Here is a 12,741-nt window from a genome sequence, read left to right on the forward strand (position 1 = left end):
ATTAGCCATCTCAAAAAATATTGTCAAGGAAACTCGTCGTTTTGAGTGTTTTTCATTCTCTCATTTTTAGTGATTCTTATAATCGGATGAGTACCTCAAACTTGGTGTCTCAAGCGACATTCAGAACTAATCGCTATAATCAAGAAATTTGGATGCAATTAGGGAGAATTGACCCACTATTTTCCTCCTTGTTTTCTTCTTTTCGAGTGGAATAACTCATTGTGGAGGGTCCCGTATATGCCGAGGGCGTTAATCTCAACATTCAACTTAAACCCTTGTTTTTTTTTTTTTTTTTTTAGTGTTGGAACACAAGGAACACAATAGCAAGCCGTCTCATAGTCACCACTTGTCTAATGAGCAGGCACTTGAACATAAAACTGATGAAATTTAGAAGAAAGATGGAACCGATCACTATGCTCGGAGACAAGAACTACAATGTCTTACGATCTTGAGTCCTTTCCTCTCCTTGAGCATTTTCAACAGGATCCCGAAACCACGCTATCTAAAGTTATAATATTGGAAGAGAAAAAGAAGGAAAATATTAATCAAAATCAACCTATGAAATTATATTGTGATACAAAGCTTTTGATGAATCAAACTATATATTGATATTCCTAACTAAAAACAGTAACAGTAAGGTCATTACATTCTTCATCAAAGAACAAAGAAGAAACAAAAACATCTTAATTAATTAGCCATGAAAACAAAGGAACCAAAATTTAGGTCGTCAGTGAGTGTTTTGTCAGCCTACTTCTGCAAAATTTAGGTCGTCAGTGCTTCGTCCTGTTTCCTTGAAAATTGCAAATAATTCTCCTTCAATCATCAACCTGTTGAGGAGGGTTGGATCGGAGTCTCACGTAGATTAATTTAGGGAATGATCATGGATTTATATTATAAGCAAGAAATAGTATATCCATTTACACGAGACTTTTGGGGAGCCTAAAACAAAGCCATGAGAGCTTATGCTCAAAGTAGACAATATCATATCATTATGAAGAGTCACGATTCCTAACACGGTAATTTAAAATGGCCAACCCTGATCAAGAAAAATAATCCTTAGATTGTGATTGTATTAAAAAAAGAAAAAAGCTTGGTCTTGAATTTTAGTCAAACTCTGAAAACAAAAACAAGTTCTTGAAAACTGTTTTTTCGGTTCTCAAAACTTTGCATGATTTTTGAAAAGTAGATAGATAACATAAACAAATTCTTGAAAACTGTTTTTAAAATTTTCAAAACAAACGAAAACAAGTTCTTGGAAACTGTTTTTTTTTTTTTGTTTTTAAAACTTTGCATGATTTTAAAAATTGATAGAAAGTAGATAACAGAACAATAAAGTTAATAAGCTTAATTTTCAAAAATCAAAAACCAAAAACAAAAATCAAATGGTTATCAAATGAGCCCAACCGTGCACCAATAACAATAATATTACGCTACCACCCTCCATATTTTCGAGCCCAAAACAATAAAACAATAATATTATGCAACAACCCAAATCTCTCCCCCTTGTGATATCTCACATTAGATGGGGAGGAGAACGAAACACCCTTTATAAGGGTGTGGAAACCTCTCCCTAGCAGATGCGTTTTATACACCTTGAGGAGAAGCCCAAAAGGAAAAGCCCCTAACGGTGGGCTTGGGCCGTTACATTCCCCTATCACTACACCACTAGCAACCCACATAAGATCCCAAGAACTTTATAAACGTGGGCAATCTGATGTTTGCTTAAATAAAAATGCTTAAAATTGTATGAAGAAAGCAAGAGTATTAGACCTTACTCAGCGTTTTCGTCCTGCCCGCCATTTGTATACAGGATTAGAAGTTGGATTGGAGAGCTCATCTTCCTGACGTTTACGTTTTCGGCCCATTTTCTGTTATAAGCACGTATCGTTTCAGAATCAACAATTTTAATATATACAACCTACCTGTGTATCAAACTGGAGCTGAAAACTTTAACACGTTAAAAAGTACCCATAGTTCTTGTTGAAATCTCATATCCCTATAAAGTTTCTCTAATTCCCAGACTCTACTCCTCCTTGCCTCCAATTCTTTGTAAGAAGCAGCGGTTTTCCTGTGCAGAAAGTACAGATCAGGCCCAATTTGAAGTATTGGAAATGAGCACCAGTTTTTATTTTGATGAACTTCCAGACTTGCATTGAGCGTAAATGAAACAATACAAAGTGCATACTAGAAAATCAACCCAAAACAAAAACAGGGCTCCAATAGAGACATGGAACTTAGCAAGGGCACACATCCACCTCCTTAGACCTCTCCAACCCCTCTAAAAACTCTATTGTTCCTCTCAATTCGAAGGCCCCATGAATTACATTAACTCCCACAAACCACGAAAACCAACCGTTCTCGCGTAAGGGCGGATGAGAAAGAAACTCCTCGACTATCAAACAAACAACTATTGACTGAGCTACCTGAAAGACCAAATTCCTCGAAGGAGCAGTCTCAAATCAAAATGACAAAAATACAACTCGCACAAAAGAATAAACTTCAAACAAAAGATGAAGACTAAATTTTGACATTGTACCTAGGACTACCTTTACTTTACAAATGTCAATTTGTACCTAGGACCTATGACATTTGTACCTAGGACTAAAAAATTTAAATCAAAAGATTTGTGGTTAAATTTTAGAGGTAGTCCTAGCTATATCTTGGTGTAAATTGTCTAATATTTTTAGTTCCTATAGTTATACCTCCCTCATTGCAAATTGGGAATGACTTTTGTAAACATCATGGATATTACATCCCTTTTGTAAATTTCAATCATCAATGAAATCAGTTCTTATAAAAAAAAATGAAATTTGAAAGTTACAAGAACTAAAATTGAACAAGTCTCAAAATACAGAAATCAAAATCATAAGTAAACATGAAAAGATTACATGCAACAGTGGTGTCCTCATTAAGAGTGTTACCTCTTAATACTGTTAGGAACTGTTTCATACAATGCTATCCATCTACCTTTGGAGGAACGACATTGAATTTCATTGGTATCCTCCCTGCAATTCATCAACAATGACTAGCATAAATAACTTCACCTCATTAGAATTAGCAAAAAGCAATGAGTCATGGTTCACCAAAACTTGCTGCAAATAAGGTTTAGTGTATTTTAATAAAGATGGCACAAGTCAACCATCATGGGTTAGCCTAGTGACCATAAGAGCCATGAGAATAATAAAAGCTTAGTGGGAATGAGTTCAATCAATGTGATTAGATACCTACAATTTAGTATCCTGCGAGTTTCCTTGGCAACCAAATGTAGTAAGGTTATATTGATACAATATCTCACAACAAAAAATCTATGTGATACGTTCTCGACGCTCTTGTTTGAAACAAAAGAAAAGTAATAATAGGTGGTTGTTGTGGGGTTTCATCCCTTTAATGCAGAACAACAATTATTTGATTCGTTTCCAATTAGGAATGTAGAAAAAGATTCAAACCTGTCTTCAGCAAAGCAAAGATGCTCATTTGATGGCTGATTATCAAAAGAATGTAACGTGGCTGTCAGTCTTTCAATTTTCTACACAGAAGAGTGAGAATTGATAAATTAGTTAAACTAAATCAATGTGTTCCTCAACGAACTCCTGGTCAATTATAAAAAATGAAAGCTCGCAAAGAACACACCCTTTCCTCACTCTGCATTTTCTGAAGTATATACTCTGCATCTTGGGTTTTCATCAGTATGAGTTGCTCTTTAGTATACTTATTTACCCGTCTCCTACATTATATAAAGATTAAGATGCATAAGAAACTAGAAGAAACCAGAATTACTGATCATCAATAGATATTAAGAATAATCTAAAATGATTACTCTGGTTTATGGACTGTTCTGGTCTTAATCATCTTAAAGTAAAATTCATCTGGATTCCTGAAGGCTGTTTTCCCTTCAAGTTTCTGGAAATCAAACAGCACGAAACATACAAACAACCATATTAAGAACTTCACAGAATTCAATAAACAGCAGAAAAATTGTGTTAACATTAAAAACAGAGTGATAATGGGCCTTCCAAACTTTACCTCTACAGTGGCTTCCTTCTTCTGATAAGCCTTAGCACGCTTGACATAGTCTCTGTGTTTCTCAAAAAGCCCAAAATGTCTCCGAGAATGCCTGATCCATTACATAAACCCATTATCCACAAAGAGTCAGATATCACAATTTGAAAGAAAAAAACCCCATTGCATCACAAAAAGCCCTTATCACTTACGGCCGAGCTCGCTTCTTGTATAGCCGCGAACGGATGACATTCTTCAGTGACCGCATTGCACTCAACGAGAGAGCGGAAGAACGTGCAATTACAAGCAAATAATGTTCTCTGTGTCTTAGTTTTCCTACAACTAAACGTAGAGAAAATCGAACGAATCCTACACAAGATAGATGGTTTACAGGGATGGATTCCAAATCAGAATATTTAGACAATTCAGAATGCCGTCGAGGAGCAGAACCACTGTAGATATCGGTGGAAGACGTCGCCAAGTCGGCTATAGCTAAAGAAGAATCCGCCGGAATATGTCCTTGTGCAGTTCACAAATCTGCTCAGTCGAGCCTCGCCGCACCGTTTCTTGAAGGAGCTATCGCCGCCGCACGGCTCGGGTGTTTGCGGTTGCTGCTAGCGCCGGAAGAGAATGGGGGAACGGAGTGGCCGGATCGCTCCGTACAACAGATGGTTGTGCCGTCGAGGTCGGCGCCGGAGTTGATATGTGAGACGCAGAAAGTGGGTTTAGGGTTTCCGATGAAGAATGGAGATGACCTCATACTTCTAAACGCTGACCTCACAGATCGTTTAGGGTTTGGGGTTATTTCCCAATCTTTCCTAAAATGTTAGTGATAAGGATTTTCCTTTTTTGAAATTCAATTATTTTATTTTAGATTAAAGAGAATTACATTTGCAAAAAAATCTAATTAGTTTTGGAAATAATAATTTAAATAATGTAATAATGATAATAATAATAAAAGACAAATTTGAGAATTATGTTAGAATTACATACCATCGATATGTTTCAAGTAGATTTTATCAGCAACTCGTGTACGTATACAAGATTTAAAGATATCCACATGACTAATGATATATCTCAAATAGGAGCGTCCACGAGATCGGTTGGATTAGGTTGAGACATTTTTTAGAACTAACACAAACAATCTTTATTAAACGAGGGGGTGTTTGGAGTATAGGGTTGGGAAACCGATGTTGTATTGGGAAGCTTGGAAAATGATAAGACCTCGATTCCCCCAAGCCTCCCATGCGGTGTGTCACGGTCATGCTTGTCCAAAGCGTGTTGTCCATGGCCGCATGCCCGTTGTCACAATCGCACTCTTGATGGCAGCGGACTTGCGATTGTGCAACACTTACTTTTCAACGACAAGTGAGCTAAGCCAATTCGTTTTTGCGTCGCCTACGGCCAAGCGACGTATGCTCGAGCCTCTGGCCTAGGTTTAAGAGAAGGTTTTAGAAAACGAGGGCAGAGATAGATTTTCGAAAGAGAGATTTTTGAAAAAGATATTATATAAGCAAGCAAGAGAGAAATAACAACGGCTCACAGTATATAACCTTAGGTAAGGAGAAGTTGACAACTAGTCGTATCCTCCTATAGTACATTCTGAGGCATTTCATGTCTGGCAGAACATGATATTTCTGAAACGTCATACTTCCTAGAACTACAAAAGTAAAACACTAGAATATGGAAATACATAAAGGGTTTGACTTGTCATGGGCATGCGAACATGGGCAACACGCCTTGGACGAGCATGACCGTGACATCCTCCCCCACCTAATTGGTTGACGTCTCTGTCAACCGACTACTTTCAAGCCTGGCGATGTGGGTGGCGGCGGAGTCCAGATCTTCGGCGTGTTCCCAACTGGTTTTCTCTGTAGAGAGATTCTTCCATTTGACAAGAATTCACGAATTTTCCGTACAAGTCTTCCTATCTTCCTAACACTGTCAGCTAGGATCTCCTCTATTTTTTTTGGTGTCTCTTTGTTTCAGCCCAACCGCTGGTCCATGATGTCAATTTTGTCACCACATCATCAATTTTGTCACCATATCATCACATCAGGTATCTTGTTTTGAATTTGATTGGTCCATGATGTCAATTTTGCCACCACATCATCATGTCGGGTATTTGTTTTGACTGGAACTTCTTCGTTTTATCTCTAATTTGAGTGAACCAAAAAAGAGGTTGAAATCGTTATTCCCAACCTTACACTGTGGACAAAAATACTGAGAATTGTTAATAATTGAAGGTAGGTTTGTTATCATCAAAATATCAATTAATTAATTTGAGATTAAGGCAAAAAAGCCAATAGTATCCAGTTCTTCTGGCGAGCGTCGACGAAGTGACGTAAGTATTCTTCGAGCAAGCAGTTGAACCGTTCTGTCTGTCCATCAGTTTGAGGATGATAGCTCGAGGAGATGTTTAAAGTCGTTCCCAAGAAGGCGAATAACTCGATCCATAATGTGCCAATGAATCTACTATCCCTATCACTGATGATGCTCGACGAAATGCCCTATAACTTTATAATGTGTTTGAAAAATAGTTGGGCTGTTAGTTCAGCGGAGCATAATTTGGGAGTGGGGACGAACGTCGCATATTTCGAGAATCGGTCTACGATAACCAATATGGCGTCATATTCCCCGACTTCTGGGAGGTGTGTTATAAAGTCTAGAGACACACTTTCCCAAGGCCTTGTTGGCACAGATAGAGGTTCCAAGAGTCCCGAGACTTTGGCTTTCTCGACTTTGTCCTATTGGCAGATGAGACACGTCTTGGTGTATTGCATGATGTCGTCCCGCATATTTGGCCAGAAGTACCCTTTTTTATTAGGGCATATATTATTTGCCACCCAGGGTATCCGGCCCATAAAGTATCATGACATTCCTGAATAAGCTTCGTCCTTAGTTCTCCTATTCTTGTGACGTATAATCTGTTTCCTTTAGTCATTAGAAGGTCTCCCTCGACCCAAAACTATCGCATCTTCCTAGCTTTAGATAGTTCGACGACGGCTTTGGCTGATGGGTCTTTATGTAAATGTTCTTTGATGATGTCGCACATCGATCCATCAATCTTACTTGAGTGAATATGGGCTAACATGCACAGGGCCGCATGTTTGCCCTTCCAACTCAGTGCGTCGGCTGCTTGATTACTCTTTCCTGCCTTGTGTTCAAATTTGAAGTTGAATTCAGCCAATGACTCCTGCCACCGGGCTTGTTATACCGTCAATTTTAGTTGATCGAAGAAGTGGCAAATGACGCTGTTATTCGTCTTCACTACGAACTATGATCCTAAGAGATACTGTCTCCAGACTCGTAAGCAATGGACCACAGCCAGCATTTCTTTTTCGAAGACAGTGTATTCTCCTTTTAGCATCATTGAGCTTTCGACTTTCATAAGCAATGGGGTGGCCTTCTTGAATACGGACACCGCCTAGGGCCAAGTCGGAAGCATTGTCTCTATTTAAAATGGCTTAGTAAAATCTACTAACCCGAGGACAGGACCCCTCGTCATGGTTGCCTTTAGATCTTCAAAGGCCATTTGACATTCATTTGACCACGACCAAGAGTGGTCTTTCTTCAGGAGCTCTATTAATGGGGCGGCTCGTCGTGAAAACCCTTCGATGAACCGCCTATACTAGTTTGCCAATCCAAGGAAGGATCGCACATCGGATATGTAAGTAGGGATTTTCCACTCTTGGATAGCTTTTATCTTATCGCTATCCATACTGATATGTCCACAACTGATGACATGTCCAAGGAAGTTGGTACATGTTTGTGCGAAGGCACATTTTTCTTTCTTGACGTACAACTGATTCTGCCGCAGCTTGTCAAACACTAGCTTCAGGTGCACCTTGTGTTCCTCTAGGGTTGTGTTGTATACAACTATGTCGTCGAGGTATACTCCGATGAACTAATCCAAGTATTCGTGGAAAACCTGGTTCATTAACGTGCAAAACGTAGTTGGGGCATTTGTCAAGCCAACGGGTATTACCAGGAACTCAAAGGCCCCATATCTTGTTACGCACGTCGTCTTAGGCTCGTCCCCTTCGACAATACGTACTTGGTAGTACCCTGATCGTAAGTCCAACTTCGTGAAGTATTTGGCCCCGTGAAGCTGGTCAAACAAGTCAGATATTATCGGCAGTGGGTATTTGTTGCATACTGTCACCTTGTTTAAGGCTCTATAATCTATGCAGAGACGCAACGTCTCATCCTTCTTTTTTTGAAATAGTACGAGGGCTCCGTAAGGCGTCTTTGCCAGGCGGATGAATCATGTTGTCTGCTCATCTAGTTGTTTTCTCAATTCGGCTAGCTCAGGGGGAGCAATCCGGTATGCGTTCTTCGCTGGGGGTTTAACTCCGGGTAGGAGTTCAATTTCGTGATCAATGTCTCGACGGGGTGGTACTGTTTGTGGTAAGCTCTTTGGCATTATGTCAGCATAATTGTCTAGTACCTCCTTGATTTCGCTTGGAATAGTTTCCTCAGTGGTCACTTCTTCTATTACCTCCTTGATTTAGGGGTATAGCCATAAATGTAGGTTCTTCTCGTGCGAGTCCTCTTTTCAATTGTATGGCCGAGATCATTCTAAGATTACCTGGTTGCTTGATGCTTGCAGGTATTACAGTGGGGTTGCGGTCGGTGATCAACAAGCATTTCGCCAATGGCATTGGGATAACTTTGTGTTTTAGGAGGAAGTCCATTTCAAGTACCACGTCGAAGTCGTCCATGCGAATCACGACAAGGCCCAACTGTCCTGTCCAAGCCCCTAATTTGAAGGGGACTCTCTTGGAAACTCCCAAGATAGGCAAGGCCTCGGAATTGACAGCTTTCATTTTTCCAGGGTTCTTTTCTATGGTGAGTCCTAATCTTCATGCTTCTTGATTGGCGATGAAGTTGTGGGTCGCACCTGAGTCTATCAAGGTGCTCTTGCTTGGTCGAGAGTTTATTGTCGCATCTACGAACATGAGTCTTTTCTCTATTATCTCCTTTGGGTCGACCTTCTGTTGGAGGGTTGACAAGAATTTAAGCACGCCCATTCGGGAGTTGTCTTGATCTTCCTTCTTGTTTGGCGTAATCTCGATTCCTGTGTCGTTGCTCTCTTGAATGAACACTTGGAGTGCACTGAGAGAGGCCCGATGAGGACAGTAGGACAATCTGTGGGGGCCTTTACACAACAGGCATTGTAAAGGTGTCGTCGGGTAGTTCTTTTGAGGGTAAGGTCCTCGAGATGTCCCCGCTTGGTTGTTCTAAGGAGGTCTATTTGTCCACCCACTTGGTCTGTCGTTACTTCCGTCTGGCCTATTGGAGCTTCCATTTCGATGACCTGGCGGTTCATATGTTTTGCCCTCAGTGTTTGAGGCCTGTGTTGTTCTTCTTTGGTAACTCGCTTTGTTCCCAAAGTCTAGGAGTCTCTCGGCGCTGGCAATTGCGGTAGCTAGGTCTTTGACCTTTTTCTTGTGTATTTTTGTTTTGGCCCACGGTTGTAACCCGTTTTTAAAGAAGAATACCTTGTCCTTCTCTGATGTGCCCCTAATATCTAGCATCAGGGTCGAGAACTGTCTGACATAGTCCCTTATGCTTCTAGTTTGTTTTAGGGCTATTATTTTTTCCATTGTTAGATGTTCTACGTTTTCGGGGAAGAATTGATCCCTCAACTCTCTCTTGAGATCTTCTCACGAGTCGATGGTGCACAATCCATTCTTGATGTCTTGCACCTTCATAAGCCACCAAAGTTTTGCATCGTCTATGAGATACATTGAGGCTACTGTCACTTTTATGTCGTCGGTACAAGCCGTTGTGGCTTTGAAGTACTGTTCGATATCAAAGATGAAGTTCTCCAACTCTTTGACGTCCCGGTTCCCTTTGAAAGGTCTAAGGTCTAGGAACTTCAGTTTGTTAGTTTGCCCAGTCGTGACGTTCTCCACGGCTTTCATGGTCACCCCATTTCGGGTGTTCATGTCGGCCATCTTTTCTTGGATGGCATCGATTTTTGTTCTGGATTCGTCAACTAATCCATTGAACAAACTCATCATTGTATTTTGTAGCACGTTGAACTCTTTGCCACGTCCCTCCTTGTGCGCGACAGAGCTATCGAGGCTACTAGACGGTCTTGGGCTGCTTGTAGGAGCAACTCCTTCTTTGAGCGAGGTCACTCGAAACATTAGTTCTGCGATTGACAATCCATCCAGGTGGTTGCTCATTGCATCGATTTCTACGATTTTTCCATTCAATTCCGTCACCCGTGCTTCCAGGAAGCGGATGGTGTCAGGGACTTCTTTGAGGAACAATATTTCCTCCTCTATTAAAGTAAGTCGGTCGGCTTGTGATGTAACGACCCGGGAAAGAAAGAAAAAAAAAATATATATAATAAAAAATAAAATAAATTAAAAAAAATTAAATTTAAAAACTCAAGTCGCCGGAAAACCAGCGAGTTTTCCGGCGACCGCCGAGTTTCGCGGAACCCACGCAAAACGACGGCCACAGCACGCCCAGCCCTCAGCCCACGACACCCAGCATCTTCAGAACACCTGCAAAGGGAGAAAAGATAGAAAATTTCGAGAGAGAGAGAAAGAGATTTCGGACAAACGTCGGCGAGTGTCCAGTTTCTCCGACGAGCCCTCAAACCACCCTCAAACCGACACCAAACGACCTGTTACCACCATGAGAAGGATCCCTAACGAAAGCACAATAACTCAGGGTGCGTTTTGTGTTATTTCGTAAGCATCGTCGTCGGTAACCGAGGTCGGAAAATTAGGTTTTCTTAATCGTTCTTAGATCTATGGCTTTTAGGAGCTTTTAGGCCGCAAAACTCCCAGAAAAGAAAGAAGGACGACGAACAAAGAGGAAAAGGGAAGAAAGAGGACCGAAATATGCAACGGAAACGCCGCGGGAAGGAGAGAGAAAGCTCGCCGAAAAATCGGTCGAAGTCGGGTAAGGAAGACGAGATCCACGGATTCGGGTCAACCCGAACCCAAAACCCGAGAGAGCCAGCCCATTCCTCCCTTGGCCTCTGCCTTCGGTCCAGCCCAACTACAGCGGCCCAAACCTCAAACCAGCCTAGAAGCTACGGTTCAGTTGAACCAACCCAGACTAGACCCACGGGCCAATTGAGCCGGCCTGCAAACCAAACACTTGCGGCCCAGCCCAGTAAGCCGAGGCCCAACGATTAGTCTTGGCCCAGTAGCCTTCCACAGCCCGCGACCCGAACCACGACCCGAACCGGACTGCGACCCGCGCTTCGACCCGACACTATCGCTCGACGTGGCTCTCTCTGCTGCCGCCACGTGTCACACAGCGGTGCAGGCAATCCCTCGGTTCGGCTCGGTACAAACGGCTCGGACTCCCTCCGGTGACGCTCCGGCGGCTCCAGCGGCTCTTCGGCTCGGCTCACCTATTTTCAGCCCGGTTTCTACTGTTTCGACCCTCCCGGATATGTTTTCAGCCCCGATTAAGGTATCCGAGGCCGTTTTAGAGCCGTATTTCACATTTATTAAATTATAGGTAAATTAATTGTGAAATACTAACGGAAAGTAGTGAACGATGTGATAGGAAACAAACCCCAGCGACGTAGGAAGCAGCTCTCACTGAACGGGAGCTTACGTTTAGCTATTTAGGGAGTACTTCGGCCAAGGCCAACCAAGTAAGTGGCCTTACTATAGGATAGGCTAAATAAATTGTATGATGCTTGATGATATGTGCCAGTATATACATATTTTGTTGAGTGACGCTTGATATGTTTGACGCACGTTGTGACATTATGATGAGCATGATGATTGCATGATTTTTACCTTAATATGATGATGTTTTCCATATTGAGCATGCTAGATGATGATGAGTGTCATATTGCATCATGTCGTTAGATCGACGTAGGACACAACCCTAAGAGCATGAAAATGATATTTATATAAATATCCACGAGTATGCGTTACCTAGAGTAACAAAGAGATGAGACTAGAGGGTTGTGTCAGAAGAGACATTACGATGGATTTAGAGGGACCTCATGCATTTTGTATGTTCATAAGCATAGGGCTACTTTCCCTAGAGATGATGAGTGCGGACGCGCACCTTATGATGAGCGCGAATGCGCACAGGTGCGAAAGCACACAGATGAGGGTGTTCATGAGGCGCATGACACTATGGGGTTCCGCTGACCTCCGGACGTCACTACAGATTAGCTTGACCAGAGGGTCTAGGGGGTGTGCGAGCGCCCTGGAGACTCACACTTGCACGTGTGGGTCGTGTGTAGGGAAGTACTACACATCCAATTTGTCCGAGACTGGAGGCCACCCCTAAGATGATTAGAGATAGGTCCCTATTCATGATTGCATGTGTTTGCATTAGCATGTCCCCTATAGTGGGGTCACTTATTGAGTATTTCTTCGAAATACTCAGGCCGTGGGCCATATTGTTTTTCAGGTAAAGGCAAGGCTCCCATGTACGGTTGACGGTGGCATCGTGATCAGAGACTGTGGCGCGTGCATAGGATAGTTGCATATTTAATTCCTAGTCTTGGTTAGGATAGGGCGTTTGCATTTCATTCATTTATATTAATTAATTTGTAATCGTTTTATTTTATCTTTTTGAACTCCAGCACGATGTTTGAAACACGTAAGTCCGGCAGTGTTTTCTAATGTTTTAATGTATTCTGAAGTTTTAAATTTTTCTGCTAATAAAGATGAGCATGCTTAGATTTTTATTCTGCATTAGAGATGAGCATGAGACGTTAGTGGCGACTCTAGATATGTG

General features: G+C 41.7%; 1 protein-coding gene across 4 annotated transcripts; it reads right to left on the reverse strand.

Moving 5' to 3' along the window:
- Positions 1–580: 580 nt before the first annotated feature.
- LOC111796764 (putative U3 small nucleolar RNA-associated protein 11) lies at positions 581–4,906 on the reverse strand. Of its 4 annotated transcripts, none has more exons than XM_087124574.1 (9): positions 4,212–4,902; positions 4,030–4,114; positions 3,818–3,900; positions 3,631–3,724; positions 3,447–3,526; positions 2,922–3,005; positions 1,969–2,068; positions 1,771–1,868; positions 581–827 (listed from the first exon to the last, which is right to left on the reverse strand). In XM_087124574.1, exons 1-8 carry the CDS (start codon positions 4,265–4,267, stop codon positions 1,776–1,778), a joined length of 675 nt encoding a protein of 224 aa, XP_086980700.1. In that variant the 5' UTR covers positions 4,268–4,902; the 3' UTR covers positions 581–827; positions 1,771–1,775. The 4 variants fall into 4 exon arrangements, with proteins under 4 accessions (XP_086980700.1, XP_086980699.1, XP_086980698.1 ...); XM_087124573.1 differs by having other exon boundaries at positions 4,024–4,114; XM_087124572.1 differs by having other exon boundaries at positions 1,776–1,868; positions 3,818–4,114; positions 4,212–4,906.
- Between the last annotated feature and the right edge of the window lie 7,835 nt (positions 4,907–12,741).

Source organism: Cucurbita pepo, chromosome 6 (assembly GCF_057944985.1).
Source record: "Cucurbita pepo subsp. pepo isolate OVF chromosome 6, ASM5794498v1, whole genome shotgun sequence".
NCBI classification, from domain to species: domain Eukaryota; kingdom Viridiplantae; phylum Streptophyta; class Magnoliopsida; order Cucurbitales; family Cucurbitaceae; genus Cucurbita; species Cucurbita pepo.